The sequence below is a fragment of the Ciona intestinalis genome, chromosome 3, assembly GCF_000224145.3.
Source record: "Ciona intestinalis chromosome 3, KH, whole genome shotgun sequence".
NCBI lineage: Eukaryota > Metazoa > Chordata > Ascidiacea > Phlebobranchia > Cionidae > Ciona > Ciona intestinalis.
The window spans coordinates 260,364-284,955 of record NC_020168.2 but is presented as its reverse complement, the minus strand read 5'-3'; the positions used below and the strand labels follow the sequence as shown (position 1 = coordinate 284,955).

Below are 24,592 nucleotides of genomic sequence, written 5' to 3'. Positions count from 1 at the left end.
CGTCGCCAACATTAAACATTAGTCAGAGGCTTTAGAATAGATATTCACCTACTCAGAATAGATCAACCGTTTAACATGGACAATAGACAACCATCCTTTAGTCACTCAGTGTTCCATTGCATTTAGTAAGACTTATCGTGTTTTGATTCTTCCATCGTTAAAACTGCGGCTTAAACTGCCAAACCCAAGTTACTGAAATAACTGTTTCATGGTGTATTAAATACTGCTCTGTTTATGCTTGCAACAAACTACACAGATTAGTTTCACGCGGTCTATTTGCAAAACATCGGCGGTTTAACAACCTTAAACTCAATGTGTTCTCATATATATGGCAGCGACAACATAACAAGTAACTGTATCAACGAAACACTATTTTTGATCTCCATGTTATATGCGGTCGATGAATAGTATTTATCTGCATTAAGAACGCATTGTAGAGTACTGGGGGTAGGATGGGACACCTTTAGCACATAGTATTCACATATCTTGATCGTGTTTTGAACAATTAACAACGGTCTAAGAGGATATGGTTTAATAGAAACATAACGCGTTGATAATGTTTATCATACATTCGCACTACAGTGCATATTCTATTGAAGATGATTGAAATTAAAATAATAGCCCACCCTATGTTCTGTAACTGATACTCTGTGCTGATTACAACAATGCAGTATCAGCTTATGTCGACAAGTTTTCCCATCGTAGTGAAATACATTCTTTCCACAGGAGCCCATTGATTGCTGGCCCTAGTGTTTGAAGCAAAAACATTAAAAACATTAAGCGGAGGTCCGTCCCTGTGTATTCTATTGAGTCGACTACTATAACATGATCCTCTTATGCTGGTAGACGCGGCGACATGTAAGTCTGTGTTATAGGATACGAGAGTTGTGGGTGGTGGTTTACACAGAGTGTGTCTTCTTGAGGCAGTTATGATGTGTGTTTGTTAGCTGCCTATGTGTTATATATGCATAAGTATGGACGCAAGCAAGCCTTCGCTACGCAGTAGGTTCCTGAAAGGGAAAAGGCAAGAAGCTGTGCAGGAAATTGAGGGATGGATCGCTTCAACAAGGGCAGATACTATAAAAGGTATCAGAGATATATATACTCATATAATACATGAATGTATTACTATACCGGTATGCCGGTTTAAAGCACCGGAGTAACATGCATCGAAACAGATATTGCGTTGTGCAGTAAAAACACCAAGCTATAAAATGCGTTGAAATAGATGCTGTTTGCGTTGTGAAGTACCCTGCTTTTATATTTTGCTTGTGTCAAACGAAGACGAGTTTATAACTGGTCTAAGAATAACAAGAACCACTTCAATCCACCTTAGCGTTAAATGACTTGAAACCATGTTAAATGAAGCGCTATATAGTGTAATGTTACGTTGGAACAATGGACCTAAAGTCTTTTGGTTCAAAGTAATTGGCTATACTTGTCTTGTCTTTTATCTGGCGCCAATGTCTTCAATTCAATGTGTATGCGGTTTATACAAGTTACAATCACAGCAAATTGGGTGATTCCATAATAAAAACTGTACAATGCATTTACATTGTGTGGATACAGCACAAGCTGCTGCTGAATTGTTTAAAAATGAATTCTTGTAAAATTCTGTATATTATAGATAGTTTTAGCATGGGTATCAGATGGATATCGTTTGCTCATGATATATTCCATATTTCAATGTACGACGCTATTTTAAAGTTATGAAGACACGGTTATATAATTCTGTAAATAATCTTTGTTAACTACTATATAGGACGATAAAAAATGAGTAGAAAACATGAACCATCTTACTCTAAACAACCATGAAAATATAACGGAAAACTTATATTATTTTACAGCTGGAGCGGCCCGCACTAATCAGCCTTCAAAAAATATAACCGAACAAAAAATGCTCGATTCTAAACTATACGACATGTCGAAACAACGCTTTAATTTCGTCCTACAATGCCAATGGCAGCGCAAACTTTTCATTGAGAAGCAGAAACGCAAAACAGCGGTGATGAGAGACTTGATGAAGAACGTGGATATTACTACAACCTCAGAAAACCCGTTTTCTACCACTGCAAACAAACGAAGAGGAACCACCGTTATACCAGGTCCCCGGTACCAGCAGGTTATCCCTATGCAAGCAAAGGCAGCCACCACCGAGCCCCGACCAAGAGCAGCTTCACCTGCAGCCACCCGCTCAACGGACACCGACGTTTTTAGGTTTGTTACAGAAAAAGAGGCTAAAATCGCGCAGGAAGACGACGATAACTCTACCGTTAAAAGCAGTGGGAAGTCAGAACCAATTCGATTTAGGAGTTGGCCGATGTGCGACGCTCGATTCCACAAACTTAGTGCGTCATTAAGTAGTAATTATGATGGAACTTTACAAAAAGCAAACAAAACAAAAACGTACACGTCCCTGTCCTATAACACCACCGCGAAAGTTTTCTAACTTGTTTCGTTTACAATTTGCGTAATTTATTCTCGTCAATTTTCCCTGTATGTGTAAATGGTGTTAGAAGATAACACATTTGAATTGTCCTCTGCCTTTTCAGTTTGCAGGTAAGCTAGTATCTGCACCCAGCATCCCGCCGACTTTCGTCAGTTTACCTTTTGCAGATGACAGCGAGTGTTGCAGACGCTGAGTCATCTGTGATAAATACAGATGGTGGGGTTAAACTTTCATTTATTCTGAAGCCGTGACACAATGGTTAGCGAAATATATGCTTATGAGTATACTACTGTGGCAGTGGTTTAGCCACGTCTTACAGTAGTTAGCGTGTATGCCCACGACGCAGAGGTTTCGGGTTCGAGGCTCGCTATTTTATTGCGGGTGTGTGTGTCCCCTATACGGGTTCTTTAAATTGTCAGCCAAACTTTGAAAAACATAAAAAAAAACTCTCCTAAAATTCTCACCTACACAGTTACATACAGGGTAACTGATACTGTTCATTCAAATTGAACAGTACATATATATTTTATTCCTTCGGTTTAATACTTGTCATTGTTTTATTCCATCTTTGCATTCCTTACCGTCTGTAATTGGCGTATGCGTTCCAAATCAGACGATCGCGCAACACCATGCGTTGCCAGCTGATTGGATAAAGTGGAATTTTCGTGACCAAGAAGAATCACGTGTTTTTCAGTGTTGTCAAGTCTGATTGAAAGCTCTTCATTCCGTTGCTTAACAAGCTGGAAAATATCACAGACTTTATTATAGTTGGTTATTTATCAGTGACACAGGAAATGTTGGCGCGTCTATTTATTAAAGTTTATGTGTGCATTGATGCCATTGTGGAGGTTTCAAGTCACTGAACGGCAATTGGTTTAACTTATAAGTGGTCTCTTATGGGTTGTATATGATACAAGCAATATAATAAAATATAAAAAAAATAGGGAAAATTTACCAAAAACCTATGTATAGTAGCGTAGGGGAAGATGGGACACCTTTATCCCAATATCTTGATCGTGTTTTAAACAATTAACAACGGTCTAAATGGAAGTTGCGGGGGTGCGATTTTAAAATTCTTCGAATATGTTTTGTTTACTACCAAATTGGACGAGAAATTGGAATAAAAAGGTGTCCCATCTTTCCCCATCCTACTATATGTGATAACTTAAAAGCGGACATGAGGTGTATAAAACGGAACACCTGTGTTGTAACGATCCGGAATCCCGCCACGCGAGGACAAATAAAGGACATTTATCATCGTGTTTGCCTTTAAACTATACCTCTAAACTTTTACTCAGCACTCCGTTTTCTGTCTTTATTTTATTCTTTTCCATTTGTACTTCGTGCATGGCTTCTTCTAACTCGACTACCTTGCGTTTAAAGTCACCCTTGACCTCATTTAACTTATGTCTACAATAAAATACGTTAAGCCTATATTTTGCATTTTAAAACTGCGCACTATTACCGTTTACGTTCTAAATTCATCTCTACATCATCTTTTGCTCTTCTTAACATCTGAACCTCTTGGTTCAACTGGACATTGAACTGTTCCAATTCTAGAAGCCGAGCTTTTAAATGTTCATTAGTCTTTCCTGTTTCTTCTTCAAGGATAGATTTGCTCGTCAATGCTGCTCTTACATGTTCCAATGCATCGCATATACTTTTCTGTGACTTTAGTTCGTGTTCTAACCACTTGGTACTGCAGTCTTCTTTTAGTTTTAAACTCCTGTGACAAAGATTAATAATCAGGTTAAATAGTGTCTTTGTTTGTTTTTAGTAATACTCACTTTTCAGGAGTCATTTCACAAGTGCTTTTACTAATGGCGTGGACGCATAGACAGAAGCAAATAACAGCAGCAAGCCATGTCCCGAATTCAGCATTGGAAAAGTTTCGAACCCACACGGAAAACGCCAAGAGAGAAACGAACAGGACTTTTGTAAATCCGAACAGACAAGTTGCTACAGTGCTTGGGAATAAGTTAATAACCGCAACGCATTGCTTAAATAAAGCAAGCAAGCACTGGTTACACGAAGAAGCAAGATACTGAGTAGAAACGTACATACTTCTTTTCAAATCGGTTCTGTGTCTTTTATTGTTTAAATCCAAGCGTATTGAGCATCTTAGCGACACTTGCCGCCAGGCAGAAATAGTAAATTAAAAATTTTAGCAGTAAACCAGAAACTTAACTATAGCTACTTTTGTAACCCAAAAAATACTGCAAATTTTACCAGTTGGTTATTGCGTAATAACCAATTATTATTTAACAAACCAGTAATCAGTAAATAATCCAAATGTTTATTGCATTATTTTATTGGTTTAAAAGACGTTCTTATATTTTCTTTTTAAAAACATTCGTCGAGCAACGGGGTGTATTAAAATGATTTTTACACAACCAGTCAGGCATTAATTTGAGCTCGTATTTTTTTGGCAAAATTTCGACTGGTGGTTTCCACTTAGAATCTTAGATCTTAGAACTTGCTTTACGTTTGTTAACTCCTTCATGGTTGTTTGGTGTAAAAACAGATACTGGAAAGGGTTAATAACCTATAAAGTGAAGCTTTAATACTGCGAAAACTATTGGTTTTATTGCATGGGTTGTATGTGAAGTCTAATTATTGTTTAAACATGTTTTAGCTAAATAGCTGCAAATCAAAATGTGTCCAATGAAAACGTACAATAGGATATATATTTGTAATGTTTAAATAAGTTGTATACTTCTTTACATTCGTAGATATACTTATAGCCTATAAAAGCAATAGTTCATAGAAAACATAAATGAATAGTTTTAGTAAAAAGTTTTAATGTATAACCTTGTTTAACCATTCATATTGCTTAAATAAACGTATGTCTTTCCACATTCGTAGAAATTTTATATTTAAATTTACCAATGGTTCATGAGATCGTTATTTAATTTATTAAAAATGAAGTTTATAGATATTGGGGTCAATCTAACAGACCCGGTGTTCTGCGGCTTGTACAGAGGAAAGCAGAAACATATAGATGACTTTGAAGATGTTCTTCAACGAGCATTTGCTGTTGGAATGGATAAAATGATTGTCACTGGTGGATCTCTCTCTGAATCGAAAGAATCAATAAAGATTTGCAAAGAGAATGAGAAATTATTTTCTACAGTTGGTTGCCATCCTACTAGGTGTGATGAGTTTAAAACTGATCCAGATACTTACTTTAATGATCTACAGTCTCTATTAGCGTGTGAAAAAGTTGTAGCTGTGGGCGAATGTGGTCTTGATTATGACCGGCTCAATTTCTGCTCTAAAGAAGTCCAGTTAAAGTATTTTGAGCGTCAGTTTGAACTTGCTAAAGTTTCACAACTGCCTATGTTTTTGCATTGTCGAAATTCACATCAAGATTTTATGGATATCATGAAAAGACATAGAAGTAAAATAGTGGGCGGAGTGGTTCACTCTTTCACAGGTACTGTAGAAGAAGCAAAGGAAATCATTGCACAAAATCTTTATGTAGGTATAAATGGATGCTCTTTGAAAACCAAAGAAAATCTGGAGGCAATGAAGTCAATTCCTAGTGATCGTTTAATGATAGAAACAGATGCACCATGGTGTGACATACGAAGGACTCACGCTGGTTTTGAACATGTTAGTACTAACTTTCCAACAAAGAAAAATTGGGAAAAAGGCTCATGTGTAAAAAGTCGCAATGAACCCTGTCATATTGTTCAAGTTGTTGAAGTAATGGCAGGTGTCAGAGGCGAAAAAGTGGAAGATCTTGCTGAGATTGTGTATAACAATACAAATAAACTATTTTTTGAATCTACGAGCCATATTTAATTAAACAACTAAAAAAACAGTACATTTATAGCGATTTTATGTATGTTTAGAGTCAGACTGCAGATCTCAGGGTGCTGGGTACTAATTCAGTAAATTCACTATACACATTTTGCCATTTTATATAATGTCATCCCACGTCTTTATAATTAAAAAATTGTGTTTTAGAGTTTTAGTAATAATACTGGGAAACAGTTTTGCATAGGAAATATAAATTAACTTTAGATGGGGTGATAAGACAAACTTATATTAATATAATGAAGCCAAGTACCAATGCAAGGTAATATTTAAAGTTTTAAACAACCGCGGCATATATAATATTGTTTTATGACTTGACCACAATTTATGCTGTTAGTTTCATTTCTAATAAGTTCCATCAACAGGAAAGTTTATTAGAATAATGTTGTTTGCATTGGTTTAATATTTCGCTTGGATTGACAGACTGGTTAAGAATTGAAGGAACACTTGAACAGGAGGAAGTATCGTAAGGTTGGTTCAATATTTATTTTACTAACCACTGTCTGCAGGTGTTAAGTTTATATACCACTGCTGTGGCACAGTAGCGCGCCTGCCTGTAACCTAGAGGTTATAGGTTCAAGGCTCGACGCTGCTACCATTGTGCTACCACAACGCTGCTACCATTGTGGGCTTGTGTTCAATTGAGCAAGATACTTAACGATAATTGCTCCAACCCAGTGGTTCCTCATGGGTTGTCCAAAAATTGTCAGCCATACAATTGTCATTTACCTTTCTATGAAAAATTTAATGTTATATTTCTTTTGCATTACCCCGAATACTTACTTCATCTCCCAGTAATTTCTATGAAAATATTTAAGGGGATTTTGAATTGCAACGTTGTAAACTAATGTGTAAACATGTATTTGTGTGACGGTTTGTTTGATCTTGTTTGTTCAGTCAACACGTTGGTTGTTTTATTTGTGTTTAAGCAGAATAATTATTCAAACACTAAATTATAAGTTCTTGTCGAGATATAGAAGTATTGTTGCTGGGTTTCCACTAATTGCTAAGCAGCCAATCCTTGCTTAAATAGTCCCACACCTGATGCTGCCTAAAGTCAGTGGTAATGAATGCCTGGTTTATATCATAAAATACAAGAAGTGACAGATCTGTCTGTCTTTTAACATTTATTGGACGTCTTTCGTGGATATGTGGTGTGGCTGCTGCAAGCCAAGGAAAAACAACAAACAGAAAAAGCTTGTTGTACGTTTAAAGCATTCTGAAGCGAGATACAAATTATCAGAAATGTGTGAGCGGCCAGAAATTGTGCATGAGCCTATAAAGCCTGGTTGTCCTTGTATGTGCCAACATTGTATGCTGGGTGGTTGCTCTTATCACAAGTTGGTAGGGCTAGACGGGGAGAGTTATTTATCCATTAGTGATGATAATTGTAGTTTAGACAGCTGTGATTCTGTATTTCATTCATCAACAGGTAATGTTCAAAGAAGAAGTGAACTGATTTTATAGTTTTAGTCTTTGGTGGCCACACTTTTTTGACTTTTTTCCCCAAGTGCTTTTTATCTTTGAAATGTTTTTACTGACTGTCGCTTTGTTGCTAATTCCCTTCTCAGTTCTCTTTGTTGTTTTATTTATTTTAATCTTTGCTTCTGTATTCAAAGATAAATAAAATTTATGTTATATTGTTATTTAATATTTATTTTAGGAAAAAGTGTTATATTTTCAAATGACACTTTTATACAAAATGGCTTTTCTTTATAAACACATTTTAAATTTAATTTTTTTCACTTTGTTTTAATTGATTTTTAACGATTTCCATTGATTATCAGACCCAAAACCTTCTCTGGGAAAATCATTCGTTCGTCGCCGGAGATCTTCCATTTACGATCATTTCTCACAAAGTTTGAGACGACTCTCATCATCCAAGGCAAACAGAAGGTTGGTTTTAGCTTTTTATAAAATATTTTGAGCTGAATATGAAGTTTAGTTTTGTAATCAATCAAGTGCATGCAGACTGTAAAAGTGTAGATATAGATAGCCTATTATACTTATTTGTTAATTTGTTTAAAACTTGGTGTTAATACTTTGCAACTTTGTTTAAATTATTAAATAATTTTAATTACCAAAATTGAGATTTTTGATTGTGATATTAAAATTTGTTTTTAATTGATTTACTTAATTACAAAAGAATGATAGCAGTTGAATCTCATAAAAATGACAAAACGTAAAATTAAAAACATACGAAATATGTGGGATAGAGAGAAGTACGGAAAACCTTATTAGCACCCTACTTTCGTTAATGTTTGCATTTGGTCAACATGAACCTTTCTTTGCATTAGGTTTTTATTAAATGTGTTTTAACTCCCACGTTAATGTTACCTTTAGAAATAACACTTTAGTATAGCATTAGCATTTTTGGGACATTTTATTGGCGACAAAATTTTTATGGTGTGTCCAGTTGAATTCTTCACCACAGTTGCTGTGCAAACAAAGTGAAGATTGCTTTGTTTGCCATGGCTACTTTTTAATTTAAGGTTGTGGTAACGTGGTAAGATATGTGGTTAACAAGTAGCCAGTAAACCGTTTATTCTGCAGATTGTCAGCTATAAGTGACAGGTTATGCGCAAAGCCATCGGAAAAATTACCCAGTGAAGGTATGTGCTATGAATTATTTATGTGGTATCAAATTTACATTTTAATTTAAGCACCAGCCAGTTTTGACGTTACTTCAGCTACGAGGTTCTATGAATTTTTTATGATTGACCGCCAAAAAGCATTGATTGTGCCAATACTGTTCAGTTAAAAAAAAATAGGAGTATTGATCTCTTCTGTCTAAATGTGAAGATTTTTTTGTGTAACTTAATTAAAACATAATTAATTATTCATAGCTCCTATTGAAAACATATCCATAATCCTAAAACCATGAAAGTTAAACCTTAGTCTTTAGGCTATTTATAAAAAATACTCATTTGACCTAGGTATGCTTAAAAAGCAAACTTCTGATAAATCTGACCAACTGGGAATGCCATCCAATCCAGTTTCTATCGGTAAAACGTCAGACAGTTCGCCTCTGAGGCATTGTGAGTCCCTACCATCGTGTACCTCAGGTCGGGACACACCTGATAGCTTCTTGCCACCCCTGGGACGCTCGGAGGAGATGATTGATTTAACTTTGGACGAAGTAAGTTTGTAGGACTTTATCTAATCTTATTTGCTTTGTACGTAATAAGAAAGGTAAGATATCTTTTCACTACGTTGGCGTATTGGGCCAAAGCTTGCCTAAATCCCAGGTCCTTGACAAGGACCTGACCCTTAAAGAATAGAATAGAATAGAATAGAATAGAATAGAATAGAATAGAATAGAATAGAATAGAATAGAATAGAATAGAATAGAATAGAATAGAATAGAATGTTGACGTATGTCCAGTATATCTGAACGCAAGATATAAGCATCTATCCTTGGCTGAGCTGTCAAGGGAAGATCTTCCATTCATTACAAATAATGCTCTTGTCTTCCTTTGTGCAAGCCCACACAGAATAAAACACCTAATCCAAATTTAAAAGTTACATTATATGATCCCTGAACCAGGTATGAACACAGAAATGTTGATTGTGTAAATTTTTGTTTGCATTTCACCCAAGTACTGTAAGGTTTATCTCATCTAAGCAAACTTTAGTTTATGAAGAAGTTGAGGGCGGTGTCTTCTGTCAATACTGCTGATAAATTCACATTTTAGAGATAGTTATTTACACACAGTGTGTTAATAACCTTTTTCAACTTACGCAAGTTTCGCAAAGCACCGAAATAAATCTAGCTTTACACTAATACACGATAATTTGATTGTAACATTATAATAATAAGAAAAATTTAAAACTGTTTATGCTGATGCAGTTTATATTTTTATAAAAAATTGTGTCAACTTGTTGTTAATCTAAGCCTAACATGTAAAAAGGCATTACAGATAATTTTATAATAAGTAACCAGGGAATACGAATGCACAATGGAACACCAGTTGAAAATAAATGTTTTTAATTTTTAACACGCTCAATCAGTTTAAATATCTAATGTTTAAATATGTTATACAGTAACATATATTAAATATTTTCTTTTTTTATATATCAAATGTTTAAACATGTACATTGCATTAGGTATTGTCTATGACAGTCTTTACAAGTATTTTCTTCGTAGGAAATGTCTGCAAATGACTTTGCTGGTGATCTGATGGACAGATTAAGCTTGGATGGTTCAGGTAAGTAGATAATAGCTGTGTTATTACGTTTCCACATCAAATAAAAATCTCTTAAAAGTAATATACACGGTAACTCTGGCATGCGGTGTATGAACACCAGTGGTATAACGACTGTCATATTCCAGCAACGCAAGGATAAAGCAAGTTACATTTATTCATTAATATTACTGAGCTAAACAGATTACAATAGATCTACTTTATAGGTGCTGACAGAATCATGTCATTGTAATTAAACTGGAGTGTGGTGTAGCCCTACAGATGTAATAAATACATTAGGCCTGGATTGCTAATTACAGCTCATTGGTAGTTGAAATCTAATGTACATAATTATATTGTGCATTGGAAAAACAGAATAAGAACTGTGGTTTTCGGTAGTTAATATTGTATATACTGTATAACATTGTTGTAATAATTATAGAGAGTTTATTTTTAAACCTTTGATGATTAGTATATAACATGGTTCAATTAATTATGAAAATAGTTTAATATTTAAACATTTTAATATTAAAAAATATCTTCCTGATTTAAAGTGTGCATTATTAATGTGTGGCGGTTAAATTGTAATTATACACTTTTTAATAAACTTTAATACACGTTAATAAATTTCCATTAAATATGTAAACTTTTCCACTACTTATTTTGATATGAAGTCTAATATAAATATAAATAAAGCACATATTCCTCTTCTAGACCATGGCGATGATAATGAATGTGTGTATGGCTTGTTCATGAAAGAACACCATTGCTATGATCTTATCCCGACCAGTTCAAAGTTGGTGGTGTTTGATACAAAACTACCAGTGAAGAAAGCATTCTACGCACTTGTAGCAAATGGTAATGTTAGTTACTGGTTAATTTGAAAATCTTGGTTAAAAATTTTATTAGCTTTTCTTATAGTACCATTAGTAGGTTAGACTTAAAGTAAGACGGTCCATGTTTTATTGTTTTCATTCTCTTTTATCATTCCATTCAGTAGTAAACATAGAATATTTAGAGGTTTATATGACCGAATACTATTCTACCAGTATCCATCTTACGATATAAATGTTTACAGTTTACCTTTATTTCTTTGCCAACACGATAAAATCTTCTCAGGGCTCCGTGCTGCCCCCTTGTGGGACAGCGACCGCCAGGAGTTTGTAGGAATGCTGACGATCACGGACTTCATTGTCATCCTCCACACCTATTATACCTCACCTCTTGTTAAGATGCATGAACTGGAGGAACACTTGATCGCAACATGGCGTCATTCGCTCAACACAACTAAACTGGTTTCCATAGAACCAGATGCAAGGTAAATTATCAGAATGGTGTAAAAAACAAATAAACAATCAAAATGCAAGGTAAATAATTCGACGCAACATGCAAGGTAAAATTTGGTTTGGTTTATTTTGGCCAGGTTTTGGCCCATTGCCTTACAGGAATTCGTATGAAATCTAAGACTGGTGTTTGACAAGTTTACTTATAAACAGACCTTTTATTTCATTATTCCTACCTATTATTAATTAAACAGGTACATGGTATAGTCTTAGTAATATCATGATGCAAAACCAACTTGTTTTTTTAGTTTATTTTTTTAATATGCATTAAAAGTAAAATTAGAAACATACTTCCTTTTAAAATGTAAAACAAAATCAGCACACAACTTTTTGAAGCATGCTTGTTAATTTGGTTTCGTTCATTTCCTATGCTAATGCATTACTCACGTTATCGCGTTGTGATATGAATGTCACTTACTCCCATGGGTTTTATAGGAAGCTTGTGGCATTCATATTGCATACAGAACCTCAATGCATCTTCCATATGACTGCTTCCTGCATTACCTTGAACAAGCAATTTTCACGAAAACTTTTTAAATCATTTTAATTGTTTTTTTGACCTTTAAAAAGAGACCAGTGTATGTTTTTGCTTTTTCCTTAGACAGTTGCTGGCATTTTTCTAATTAAAATTAACTTTTAAAGAAAAAACATGTTTATTCCCTAAAAAAGGAATTAACATAATTATAAATGTATTGTTCTTGAATATAGACCAAGTGTTGTGGTAATTTTTTCATTGCATTCTATCTTTAGTTAAATATTATGGTACAATGAATGCAGAATGCATGTCTGTGTAGTTAGTCCTTTCAAAACAAAGTGGTTGTGACATTGATACATTCTTAGAATATTTTCTCCACTTTAAAGAGCTTCTACGCTTGCCTGAAAACATTCAACCAACCATATAATACAATGCAATAGCTATGTTGCTTGTTCAAGCTTGTCTCAAAGAACCATTCGAACTGTAATGTTTTGTTACATTCAACAGTGACTTTGAGTTAGATTGGAATAATCTATTATTTATTATTAAGCTATAATTACACGGAATGCCGCAATTAGTGCTTATTATATCAGTAATACTGATAAAAACATCAGTAATAAAAATAATTCAATACTGGATTTAATGCAAGAGATACAATTATCAAACTTCCGCTGCTAACTGATTAACTTTGTAAATTCGGGCTCATGTCATATAGTTTCTTTTAACTGTTTAAGAACTGTTATTGCGTCCAAATAGCATATATAATAGCACAGTATATTGCGTCCAAACTACATATTGCGTCCAAATACTAGTTTTACAACATAAAGTTTACCTCTGTATCTGTCGCCAGATTTAAATTTTTAATTTTTAAACAATACTTAACATATATGGTTCCATGGTTTTCCCATCTGTCTACATCACAACTTAACAGATGATATTCCTTCCCACAGCTTATATGAAGGATTGAAACATCTCATTAAGAACAAGATCCATCGGCTTCCAGTGATGGAGGCAACTGTTGGGAATCCTCTGTATATCCTCACACACAAGCGAATACTCAAATTTTTGTACCTTTTTGTAAGTGAATTGACAGGTTTTGTATTTCTATTCTATATGAGTGGGTCCTATGGTTTGGCATGGCCTAAGACTTTAAATTTGAGCCTGGTTTTACTCGTTCCGTGAATCTTACTCTGATCTGGTGCTGATAAAGTGAGCCAATTCTTATGTAAAGAGATACAGTAAGGAGCTGGTGCTACGAAATTGAAACAGACAAAAATCAAGTTCAACAAACTGTATAATATAAAAAATATCTGTTTCTCCTAAATGGCATCGTCAGTTTCTTCTTCAATGGGAATTAATTTCTATTTACACAGTATTGCTTCATTGACTTATAATGCAGGTTCAAGACTTGCCAAAGCCTGAGTTCATGAAGAAGACATTAGCTGAAGCGAAAGTGGGAACTTACACAAGTATTTGCACCGTTACTGAGGACACTCCCATCATAGAGGCATTGCGTCTCTTTGTTCAAAACAGAGTTTCTGCTTTGCCTGTGTTGGATGCCCAAACAGGTATAGAAGCATATGCTGAAATGCATAACACAATTTTACTTAGTTTTTGAAACAATTTAGAAGTAGTTTGAGGTTTTAAGGGTAGTTTTGAAACTTTTGTTTTAGTACTAGTTGTACAACTTAAAATGAAACTTACCCTACTATTAAGTGTCTATACAAACAAGCAGAGCCTAAGTATATTTCATTCACCACATTAATCAATGAAGTTCCCTATGTTTGGTGATTATAACCAAGGTTTTTTTAAAGCTTAAAAAACAAGATAGCTAATCGAGTTTACGTTCTTGGTCCGTTGTATTAGTTTTGGTACCAGCCACAATGATACTTATGAATATTATTCAGTTTGTTAACTTTAATTGATAGTGTAAGCCTTAATTTATAAGGTTGAGTAAATCAAGATTCTTTTTTCAGGAAAAGTAGTCGACATTTATGCCAAGTTTGATGTCATTGTAAGTTATTTTTCTAAAGTAACTGTAATAAAATCAGTGAGTTTGATCCTGATCTTGTGCTATATAGAGTGGTACGATTCGTGTGTAATGAAACACAGGAGGGTCTGGTGCTACAAAATATGTATCAACGGAGAATACTTAAGTCCCAAAAATTGTACAATATAAGAAAGAGATGTATATTTCGCCAAAATGGCATCGTCCGTCTCATGCAAAAAGAAATACCTAATTTTTCTGGTTAACTGCTTGTTCAAAGTTTATTTTTTTCTGATGTTTAACATGATTTACCTTTATATGATGTTTCAATAGAATCTAGCTGTTCAACGTTCTTACAACAACTTGGACGTCTCAGTGAAACAAGCATTGTCACACCGACCACTCCGGTCACATGACGGTGGGGTGTTACGTTGTTATTTACAGGAAACCATCAGCGCTATACTGCAACGAGTTGTTCAAGCTGAGGTGCTCACGCTTTATGTGATGTCTGTTTTGCTGGTTTTGTTACACATTACGTATTTTTACATTGAGGCACTTGTTTACTTTGCTAAATAAATAATACAGAATTAGGGCAACGTCAGTTGTTACACCTCTGTTTCATAGACCTTATGCCCGCTTACATGTTACCACGTATGTAACGGTGGGAAATCCAGCTTTGCTGCTGTATCATTATTTGACCATTGCTATATACAGGTTCCTAGCTTTCGCAATTTTAGATAACTTTCCTTTCTTTCCAGGTTCACAGATTAGTGGTGGTGGATAAAGAAGACAAAGTGATTGGAATCGTGTCTTTGTCAGATCTACTGAGTTTCATAGTGCTTAGACCATATCGAGAGGGTTAAATTTAGTTACTGCTCTCATCAAATGCCTTGACTTGGATCAGAATTATTTTTATCACTTTTTACTGAATTAATTTTCAGAGTTTTATGTCATTCTTCATGATGTATTGCCAAAATGTTACGCTAAGCTCTTTAGTGTAGATTTTATGTACTTAATAACCAGAAATTTGAATGGGGTAGAAAGTGTTCTAGTGGATACATACTACTTTCGCATAAAAGGGTTGTAGCAATGTTCGCCAAGTGATAAAAACTCACTTCGCGCTTGGATTATAAAAAGTTATTTTTTCTACAGCACTGATATGTTTAGTTAAAAATGTTCCTTTTTGTAATTTTTTCGGTCCAATCAAAAATCATCTGCAAAGGGCTAGTATTTGCTTAGGACAATTTCCACATCTAAAAAAGCAGGGTTTATGCCACCCTTATGTATTGGTTCTTTATATTGTACAACCTCTGCTATATAGTAGGATGGGGGAAGATGGGACACATTCGGTGCATAATATCCAAATAACCTGATCGTGTTTTAAACAGTTAACAACGGTCTATGGGAATCTTGAGCATATAGTTTTATAATTCTTTGAAAGTTCCTTGTTTACTACCGCATTGGACGTGAAAATAGAGTTAAAATGTGTCCCAACTTCCCCCACCCTACTATGTATCTTTTTTCTGATTCGATCACACATTTTTATGCTCTGGATTAATTACTGAACTTTTTACATACTTCTATCAGTAGGTTATGTTTTTGGTTGAATTTTGCATGGATGTCATTTGTATCTTAACTAATGTTATATATAGGAAATTGAGTTTCATATGAAATCTATGGGTGTACTTAGTGTACAAGTGCTTGTTTTTTCGGGCTCTTGAATTGCATTGTTAAATGTATGCAGTTTTGAAGGGTTATGTTACTTTAATGTGGTGGTCGCATACTTTGCAAACATAGCTTTACATATTCCAAATGAATTGTCACCACAGAAGTGTTAATAATTATACAATCATGCTTTTGATCCTAGCATGTGCATAACAACATCTTATGGTAATGTTTTGTATTATGTAAGCTTCATTTGACCCATTGTGACAAACTGGAAAACTTTTATTAAAATTCTGTTCTTTAAAAATTCTGTTCGAAAAAGTGTCGGGATGTTTTCTTGCGTAGATCATCTTCTTTTTAGGCGACGTTTGGTAAACCTATAGCTTACAGTTAGGCCATGGTGTATGTACTAACAGTCTAACACCGATATATTTATACCCCACCAACAATTTAGGACTTGATAAATTGTCTGCAAGCTTAATGCTGCTACTACTGGTATGGTTGAATGAATGGATGTAACTTAGTTTATCCTCGCGTGACCGGAAAACGACATCCGTTATAACACAGGTGCTCCAGCACCTCGCGCCAACTTACGAGTTACCATGTGTGTTACTGTGCAGGTGATTATTATATTTTTTGTATGGTTGACAATTTGGACAACCTATTAGTGACCACTGGGTTGGAGCAATTGCTGTTCAGTGTCTTGCCCAAAGACACATATAATACGCCCACAATGTTTGCAGCGCAGTTATTAATTTAGAACCCACTGCAATTTGCTCCGTTGTAACCAAAGTTGCCCCAAGCGAGAATAAATCGATGATATTCATGCCAAAGCCCAAAGGTACTCAGTTTATAAATGTACAACACAAATGTGGAATTAGTCATGCACCCACGTAAATACATTATGTGACTGTGGTATTAATGAAGCCAACAGGTCATTCAAACCTTTCGGCGTGTCTGTGCTAGTACACAAGACAAAACATTTCAGAACGAAGGTGGTCTTACGCAATGTCTGTTCCCCTATATGCCCTATTAGCGGTTTATGTTATTTGTCCTGTTGAGCTTTTGTTCCTTGAATAGGCTTCACTACTCTGTGCTCGTTTAAAGTTTCTTCTGTACCACTTTCACAAGGTTAAACTGAATAGGCAATCCACCGGTACTTCATTACGCTGGCACAAAACGCCACTCAGTCGGTGAAGTGCTATGAGCTTCATACCAAGGAACAATTTAAGGACAGAACTTGAACTTACGTCTGAAGTGTTTTAGCGTCTGAGTTTTACTAAAATAAAGGACTAAACTAAGGTTGCTAAGAACACGATAGGCAATATTTCCATAACAGCGAATATTTAAATGCGAAATACTGCTGCTGATAAATTCGTTCAATATTACATGTATTTTGTTTTTACCTACGTAATAATCACTTGTTTTTTGTAACATTGGGTTGCCATTCTAGATCGGTTACCCATAACAACCAACTTCAAATAAGCCTGTGTAACTTCGTGTAGTTTGTGGGTTTTTATTAGTTTGGCTGCCGTTTTTAAGGTCTGTTTATTCTGTAGTAAACTTGGCCGCGTGTGTTTTCGCGTAGATTACTGTATAACTAAAAGTAATGCCAGTTTACGAAGCACTGGCCTGTAAGGTTATTTTTGTACAGCATTATTTTAAACAGACGAATGGAACCAAGCTTTGGGGCTGAGCTTGAGCTAAGTAAATTCAAAATTGCGTCTGTTATATTCCGTATGGGTACGGTTTTGTCCAATGATTTTAAAATTAGGCAAATGCGTCTGAGACCGGATGAAAAGCAGAAATTCGTCTTCGTTCCCAAAAATTACCGTCATCGATAATGTGCTGTAGCCTTCATGGCATACTATAAAACGTTTTTTTATGTTTTTTTTTCTTTTTTTAATGCGGTTTACTAAAAACACGCATTCTGTTGCCAGTCCGGGTAGTGTTTATGTTAAAAATGTTCGTTAGTGCTTAATATAACATCCAATAGGTAATTAGTCACGCCCTAAAGCGATTATGGTATATTGACTAAACGTTACGGACGCTTTTGTGGTATTTGTCAATGGAAAGTGTAGGCTACGGGTTTGATTAGTTAGTACATACACAATAAATTCAAGTGTGTTAAATATTTTGTGTTTGGTTAAAAATTGTGGGCGGATTGTTCCATACAAGATTGCGGGAATTTTACTCTGTTTTTCTTCTTTTTGGTCCTTCCTGTAATATCCCTTCCCTATTTGGTCATTTCGAATCTTAATTAGTTCCTGACACCTCTTATTCTGTGGTTGAAGAACCATGATATCCTGTTCATTACAAATCAAATGCATCTATTTGTTGACAACCAACATAAGGCTTTATGCATTTACCCGATGCTTGTCGAGGTCTGTTTCTAGCAAGCGTTGACAGGCCTGTCGTTCATTCAGCAAGGTCGTTCTTGCCGACATGCGGTCGGGTATATAAGCCACACTCCAACACTGGTTCTCTACCAGTCGATCGACTACCTTCCAGCAGCAAGAGCATCTCTAGCAGCACGCTTCTTCATCGCATAGCTAGCAAGCCTTTCCAGTGTTTATTATCTCTTCGAGCAAGTACATCGACAAGCATCAGCATGCCGAACACCAACACCGCCCGCTACACCGCCAGTGAAGAATTCCCAGACTTATCCAAGCACAACAACCACATGTCAAGATGTCTCACCGAAGAAATCTACAAGAAAATGCGAGCAGTCCAGACTCCCAATGGTTTTACCATTGACGCTGCAATCCAAACTGGCGTTGACAACCCAGGTAAGCTCCCTTTCCAATTTCTTACTTATTCTTCTCTTACAGTGGCCGCAATGCTATGACATCAAGCATTGTCTTCGCATGGACTCCAAAACTTTCACCTTACAGGGGCGTATGACAGCTTGTTTTTACTTATAAACCCGCTTTTACGACCAAAAAGTAGGACGTTGTAAAAATTACCCTCTGCTCCTTTTAAAACCTCGCATGACCTTAGTTACGTAGTTTAAATGACATTGGCATTAACCTGCTTCATATTCGCACGTACGCACCCTAATTGTGTGCCCACAAACCCTATGTTAAACACGTCTAGGTGTACTTACACTCGAACCAACCTCGACAAGGTTATATATTAAACCAAAGTCCAACGGCCAAGTGTGTGTGTTCAGTCGTCACGCACAAAGCTCTTTTCTTATCGTACGAAGACTCTTGTAACATCTTTCCAAGAACGGAACGTTACCATTAACTAAGATAAGACGCAACTTAACAACTTCCCAAGCAATGCTATATATACACGTGTATCGTATGCATGTTAATCTTAAGGTAATATATATAGGAAATCCAATGTTTTCAACCATTTTTTGTTATACTGTATTACCAACACTCGGAATTGTTGCATTTTCCAATAAGCTCGCATTTTCACCCAGGGAATAACCACACAGTATATTTTATCGACTTCATTAGTGTACAAGTGTAATTAGAACCGAACGTACTCGCGGCGATAACGAATTTTACCTGCGATCGAATTTCGGATCAATGATGTCAATATTCGATGATTGTTACCACTCCGTTGCGAACAATATGTTCCACTGATTGCTTTTCCCGAATACAATCACTGCAGACACAATTACATCCAGCGGTAACAAGCAACGGCCATGGCGATATAATTCCCAAACCCCAGCACTCGCATGTATTGCATTTGACTTATACATTAAATAGCCTATGTTAAACTATAAAATATCAATTCACCATTTGCATGTAAAATCAATTCGCTGCAGCAGCCGCTTTGATTTTGTGACGTCATTACGTCATCACGTAGCAACTGCGCATGACGTTTATATAACAGTAACACTGTTGCGCTCCGTGCGTATCAGCTTTAACGAATCAGTTGACCATTTAGGCATATACTACACACAATATTTGGCGATTATCAACTCGTTTTAGTGGTGGCTGAGCGGTATATGTTGAAGTTGAACATTGTTAAAGTAATTTGTATTTTGTGAACTTTAGTATAAAGTAGCCATGGTCCCAAATATGACAACCGAAAATTTGTATCCCAGTCCTTTTTATCAAACTTGCAATTGCTAATTTAAATATTATTTGTCACGCGTAAAGTTTTACAACTGTTAAGTTACAATACCGACAAACCACTATACGTATAGTGGTATAGACGTTGTAGATTCGTCTTGCAACTCGTACACACTGAACTGTATCGGTTTGGCGGTTAATGTAAAGTATAGATGTGGTGCAAACCGGAGCGTCAAAAGATCTATGGTAAAATGATAGAGACAGCTGCCGACCTGTGTATAGATAGCAGCACTAAACCCATGGGATGACAACTTACTGCTGTTGCCCGCGTATACCGGTATATATGCGATTACTGGCGCCATTAACACGGGTATCCGCAGCCAAGTGATCACTGATCAGTGCAACTAAAGGCTTGAAGTCGATGGGACCTTGCTTACACTTTTCTTTTGTATAGAATTTGTTATAAAATCTCCTGGGTTTTCCACAGTATAAGTTGTTTAAGAAAGCTGTGTAGACTTGTTAGTTGCAAACAAATAAGCAAAATGAATAAGAATTGCGCAAACTTCAAAGACGATGAAGAATATCCCGACTTATCAACGCACAATAACCACATGGCGCATGCTCTAACATTGCCCGTGTTCGCTAAGTTGAGGAGTAAAGTTACCCCAAGTGGTTTCACTTTGGACCAGGCAATTCAGACCGGTGTGGACAACCCAGGTATACGTCTATAGCTTAATTATATTTTTCCTATCACATTCGTAGCAATCAATTTTCAAGGGGTTCGATAGTTTACTCTTAAGTATATAGACTTATCGAGGATATGTATTTATGCAGCAGAAACAAATGTTAAATTTGAAAGTGCATATGTAGCGCAAAACATGATCGGTGAATGAAAGTGGGAAGTAATCTTAGTAAAGAGGTGGAGAATCAATATCTAGCAATTGTTTTTATTCACGAGTGCGTTCTATCTCTTAATCCATACCAGCGTAATGAGAGAGTGATTTCCAAGCAGAAATGTATTATCGGATTTAATACATTTGCGCAATGAATGTTACATTGACCGGTTACATTATGTGTCCTTCAGCACGACCAGCATACAGTATCTCAGCACATCCACCTCAGAACGCTTATAAGTTGCAGTCTAAAGTCTGGGCTACTGGTACAGGCTGTAAAATGACAGTTTAAAGCGTTAGCAAAGCAATTAAATCAATATGGTTTCAGTACTAGTACGACATTAGTATAGTAGTGTGACACAAGTCACACAAGTATATGGTTTGTTACTCAAACTAGTTTGATTAGAATATTTAACGCTTCAAACTTCTGCTAGTATTGCAGTATCGGTGTTAGCATGAGTTGGAAAATCAGTTTTTTCAAAAAAGATAGAAATTGGTGTTAGTTATTAGTCTTTCTCGTCTGTTATTATCGCACAAAATATAGCATCGAAGCACAATGTACTTTAACAGTCCCGGTGGGGCCATGGACTTTTCGTCAAACGAATTCAACTTTCGGTCAAACGCAGCTGAGTTTCGAAACTCAGAACCTTCGCTTCTCGACAGTGGTACATTATACACTGAGGATGTTTATCTCGTCAGTCGACCGACCTCAATGCGGTCGTGGCGTGAGAAACGTGAAGCAGAAAGAGCTTCAGCCGAGCAAGAGGCAATGAAAAAGCTTGGCAGCGATGAAGTGGCGACTGAGACTAAACCTGACCTACTATTCCAAGACGATGGCGATTGCGAATGCCCACAGCCTCAACCTCGGGTGAACTCGATACACGAGTGTACAAGACGACCGTTATCATATTCGTACTGCGACACTACAGCTTGTGATCGCTTGTCTACATCCTTGTTTGACCCACCGAAAAAGCGAACTCCAACGAAAGTACGGTTCAGTAATAAACCATCCCTTTCTGCGAGCATTAAGAAGAAGCTTAAAACTATAACCCAACTTGATTCTATACCTTTCCCTTGCCCGGGATCACCAAACTGTCCGTTGAAGCCGAAAGGTTGTCTAAAAGCCGCGCTTTGTAAGTTATAAATGGTTGTCTTATATGCTTTAAAAGTATACAAGTTTTGGATTCGTTATCCTTTGTATAACCCTATAACGACGAAATAGGCGCGCTTTCTTGGCCGTTACCCAAACTCTTCGTTGTTACGTCTCTCCGTCATCCGGCAGCTGTTAAAATCGCACCAGTGTTACCTTGCGTATGTATATTAGGTCCCAAAGGACACCGGTACGCCGGTTGCGCTTTGCACCTAATTCAATTTTAACTAAGCCTGCTGCATTCTAATTGCAGGGCATCCTTTTATCATGACTGTTGGATGCGTCGCCGGAGATGAAGAATCATACGAAGTCTTCGCCGACCTGTTTGACCCCGTGATCGAGGCTCGACACAACGGTTACAAGAAAACCGACATGCACAAGACCGATATCGATCCAACCCACTTGAAAGTACGTAGTACATTAATTAAATGCATGTATATTGATTATGCGCACAATCCTGTGCTGATTAATTTTCATATTTTTCTAGACATCCGATAACCCATGTCTTACAATATCCGGTAACCCAGGTGTTACAATAGCTTCTACGTGACTGAATACCTGACAGCTTACTAATGACACCTTACTTAATTAATATTTTTAATTTTAATCAATGTTTTAATCCTACAGGGAGGCACCAACATGGACCCAAAATACGTACTCTCATCTCGAGTCCGCACTGGACGCAGCATCCGTGGCTTGTGTCTTCCACCTCACTGCAGCCGTGCTGAGCGTCGCAAGGTCGAGCAGATTTCATGCGAGGCCCTGGCTAAGTTGGATGGCGACCTTAAAGGCAAGTACTACCCATTGAAGGGAATGAGTGAGGAACACCAGGACCAACTCATCAACGATCATTTCCTCTTCGACAAGCCCGTCTCTCCTCTCCTCCTCGCATCCAACATGGCACGTGACTGGCCCGACGCACGAGGAATCTGGTAAGAAATGCAAATATATCTGGAGGTCAAAAACTCCTTATTAAACATAACCCGCACCGTGGCACATACAATCGTTAGCGCGCCTCAAAAAAGTTCAAAAGTAATTTGAGTGTTAGGTCCAATATGCTGTTGCCATTAAGTGCTGTCTTTGGGCAAGATGCTTACTGGTGGTGCTGTTATAGCAAAGACCGTCGTTGCTCCGACAAGTTAAATTCGCTTACATGGCTTACAGTAAATGCCCTTTAACTATTGTTCCGTTATAACGTTCCGTATTTCTCCAGGCACAACGACAAAAAGAACTTCTTGGTTTGGGTGAATGAAGAAGATCATCTTCGAGTCATCTCAATGGAGAAGGGAGGCAACATCAACGAAGTGTTCAAGAGATGGTGCACCGGTCTCCAATTGGTAATTATTCGCGTCGTCATTAGTATATAGTTGGTTTTTGGGGTAAGATAATACAGTGAGAAGAAGCTTTACAGCTCCAAAAGAGCGTTAAAAACACGATTACGAAATATGGGATATTATCCATCTTACATTCTTACCCCGCAGTACTGTACCCCAACTTTTCTTTACTGTGCTTTTTTACTAATCTTGTCAGAAAATACGAACAAGAGTTATGTTATATAGGTTGAGAAGTACATGAAGGAAAGTGGTTACGAATACATGTGGAACCCACATCTTGGATACGTCCTCACCTGCCCAAGCAACCTCGGCACAGGTGTGCGCGCTGGTGTGCATTTGAAGATCCCATTGATGTCCAAGTGCCCACAGTTCGACGAAGTTCTTGGAAAACTTCGCTTGCAAAAGCGTGGAACTGGTACGTAGAATTTCGTGGATGTATTTCTGCCGCGCTTGGAATGAAGAATTGTAACTTATAATTCTCGCCATGCGGGTCACGGTCATTATTACTTGTGTGCTGCGTTATATACACCTCGTTCGCGCTTACGAGTTCCCACATTTCTAACTTGGTGAGTGAATAATTTTTCTGGATTAGGGACCACTGGGCTGAAGCAATTAAGTGGCTTGCACAAGGAAACATTACGCAGCCCACTATTCCATGCATTGCTATCTATTTTGCTACAGTGCAATACGATACCTTGTACTGTTTAAAGGTGGAGTGGACACTGCCTCAGAGGGCGGTACATTCGACATCTCCAACGCTGATCGTATCGGTTTCTCGGAAGTTGAGCTCGTGCAGATGGTCATCGATGGTGTTGAGTTTCTCATCGAATGCGAGAAGAAACTTGAGAAGGGCGAGAGTCTCGAAAGCGACATTAAGGCCCTCAAGCAAAAATAGATCCGTGTCGGATACCCTAGTCGTGTATTTGGTTGTTGTGACATATTTTGTGTGTATAAAACATTATCTGTCTAGTAATCGGCTGTAACTTTATTTTAACATATTAATTTGGTAGTTAATACACCCGGTGCTTCGTTTACTTCAATAAATTTCATGGTTGTTCAAAAAGTTTGTTTTAGCAATTAAATAGGGTCAAGAAAACTTTACAAAGGAAAGCAGCTAGTTTCAGTTTAGTTTAGGGTATCTGATGATTACTATGTAAATGTAGTTCGGTAAAAAGTTAATATTTTACTCCTGCGCGGGACAACGACAGTCGTTATAACACAGTAGTTTCATATACACCTCGTGCCCATTTATATTGATA

The 24,592-nt window shown here is 36.7% G+C and overlaps 5 protein-coding genes across 7 annotated transcripts; 4 read left to right on the top strand and 1 right to left on the bottom strand.

Annotated features, from left to right (window-relative positions):
• Positions 1-482: 482 nt before the first annotated feature.
• LOC100182445 lies at positions 483-3,199 on the top strand. The gene is made up of 2 exons (XM_002128962.5): positions 483-1,086; positions 1,848-3,199. Exons 1-2 carry the CDS (start codon positions 954-956, stop codon positions 2,447-2,449), a joined length of 735 nt encoding a protein of 244 aa, XP_002128998.1. The 5' UTR covers positions 483-953; the 3' UTR covers positions 2,450-3,199.
• Positions 2,466-5,344, bottom strand: LOC100184814. The gene is made up of 5 exons (XM_002129010.3): positions 4,237-5,344; positions 3,915-4,175; positions 3,730-3,859; positions 3,031-3,189; positions 2,466-2,647 (listed from the first exon to the last, which is right to left on the bottom strand). Exons 1-5 carry the CDS (start codon positions 4,509-4,511, stop codon positions 2,549-2,551), a joined length of 924 nt encoding a protein of 307 aa, XP_002129046.1. The 5' UTR covers positions 4,512-5,344; the 3' UTR covers positions 2,466-2,548.
• LOC100180107 (putative deoxyribonuclease TATDN1) lies at positions 5,320-6,633 on the top strand. Its single transcript, XM_002129059.4, has one exon. It carries the CDS (start codon positions 5,345-5,347, stop codon positions 6,254-6,256), a length of 912 nt encoding a protein of 303 aa, XP_002129095.1. The 5' UTR covers positions 5,320-5,344; the 3' UTR covers positions 6,257-6,633.
• Positions 6,634-8,064: 1,431 nt separating this feature from the next.
• LOC100177756 (5'-AMP-activated protein kinase subunit gamma-1-like) lies at positions 8,065-16,232 on the top strand. The gene is made up of 11 exons (XM_026833984.1): positions 8,065-8,167; positions 8,825-8,883; positions 9,208-9,410; positions 10,419-10,479; positions 11,170-11,313; positions 11,575-11,773; positions 13,224-13,350; positions 13,673-13,841; positions 14,250-14,287; positions 14,594-14,746; positions 15,019-16,232. The coding sequence occupies exons 3-11, from the start codon at positions 9,210-9,212 to the stop codon at positions 15,121-15,123; spliced, it is 1,197 nt and encodes a 398-aa protein (XP_026689785.1). The 5' UTR covers positions 8,065-8,167; positions 8,825-8,883; positions 9,208-9,209; the 3' UTR covers positions 15,124-16,232.
• A 2,124-nt stretch (positions 16,233-18,356) lies between these two features.
• On the top strand, positions 18,357-24,396 carry LOC100176946 (creatine kinase M-type). Of its 3 annotated transcripts, none has more exons than XM_004225762.2 (6): positions 18,357-18,714; positions 22,253-22,407; positions 22,627-22,931; positions 23,213-23,336; positions 23,559-23,748; positions 24,044-24,396. In XM_004225762.2, the coding sequence occupies exons 1-6, from the start codon at positions 18,537-18,539 to the stop codon at positions 24,226-24,228; spliced, it is 1,137 nt and encodes a 378-aa protein (XP_004225810.1). In that variant the 5' UTR covers positions 18,357-18,536; the 3' UTR covers positions 24,229-24,396. The 3 variants fall into 3 exon arrangements, with proteins under 3 accessions (XP_004225810.1, XP_002119110.1, XP_018666816.1); XM_002119074.4 differs by lacking the exon at positions 18,357-18,714 and adding an exon at positions 20,417-20,673; XM_018811271.2 differs by lacking the exon at positions 18,357-18,714 and adding an exon at positions 20,752-21,982.
• Positions 24,397-24,592: the final 196 nt, after the last annotated feature.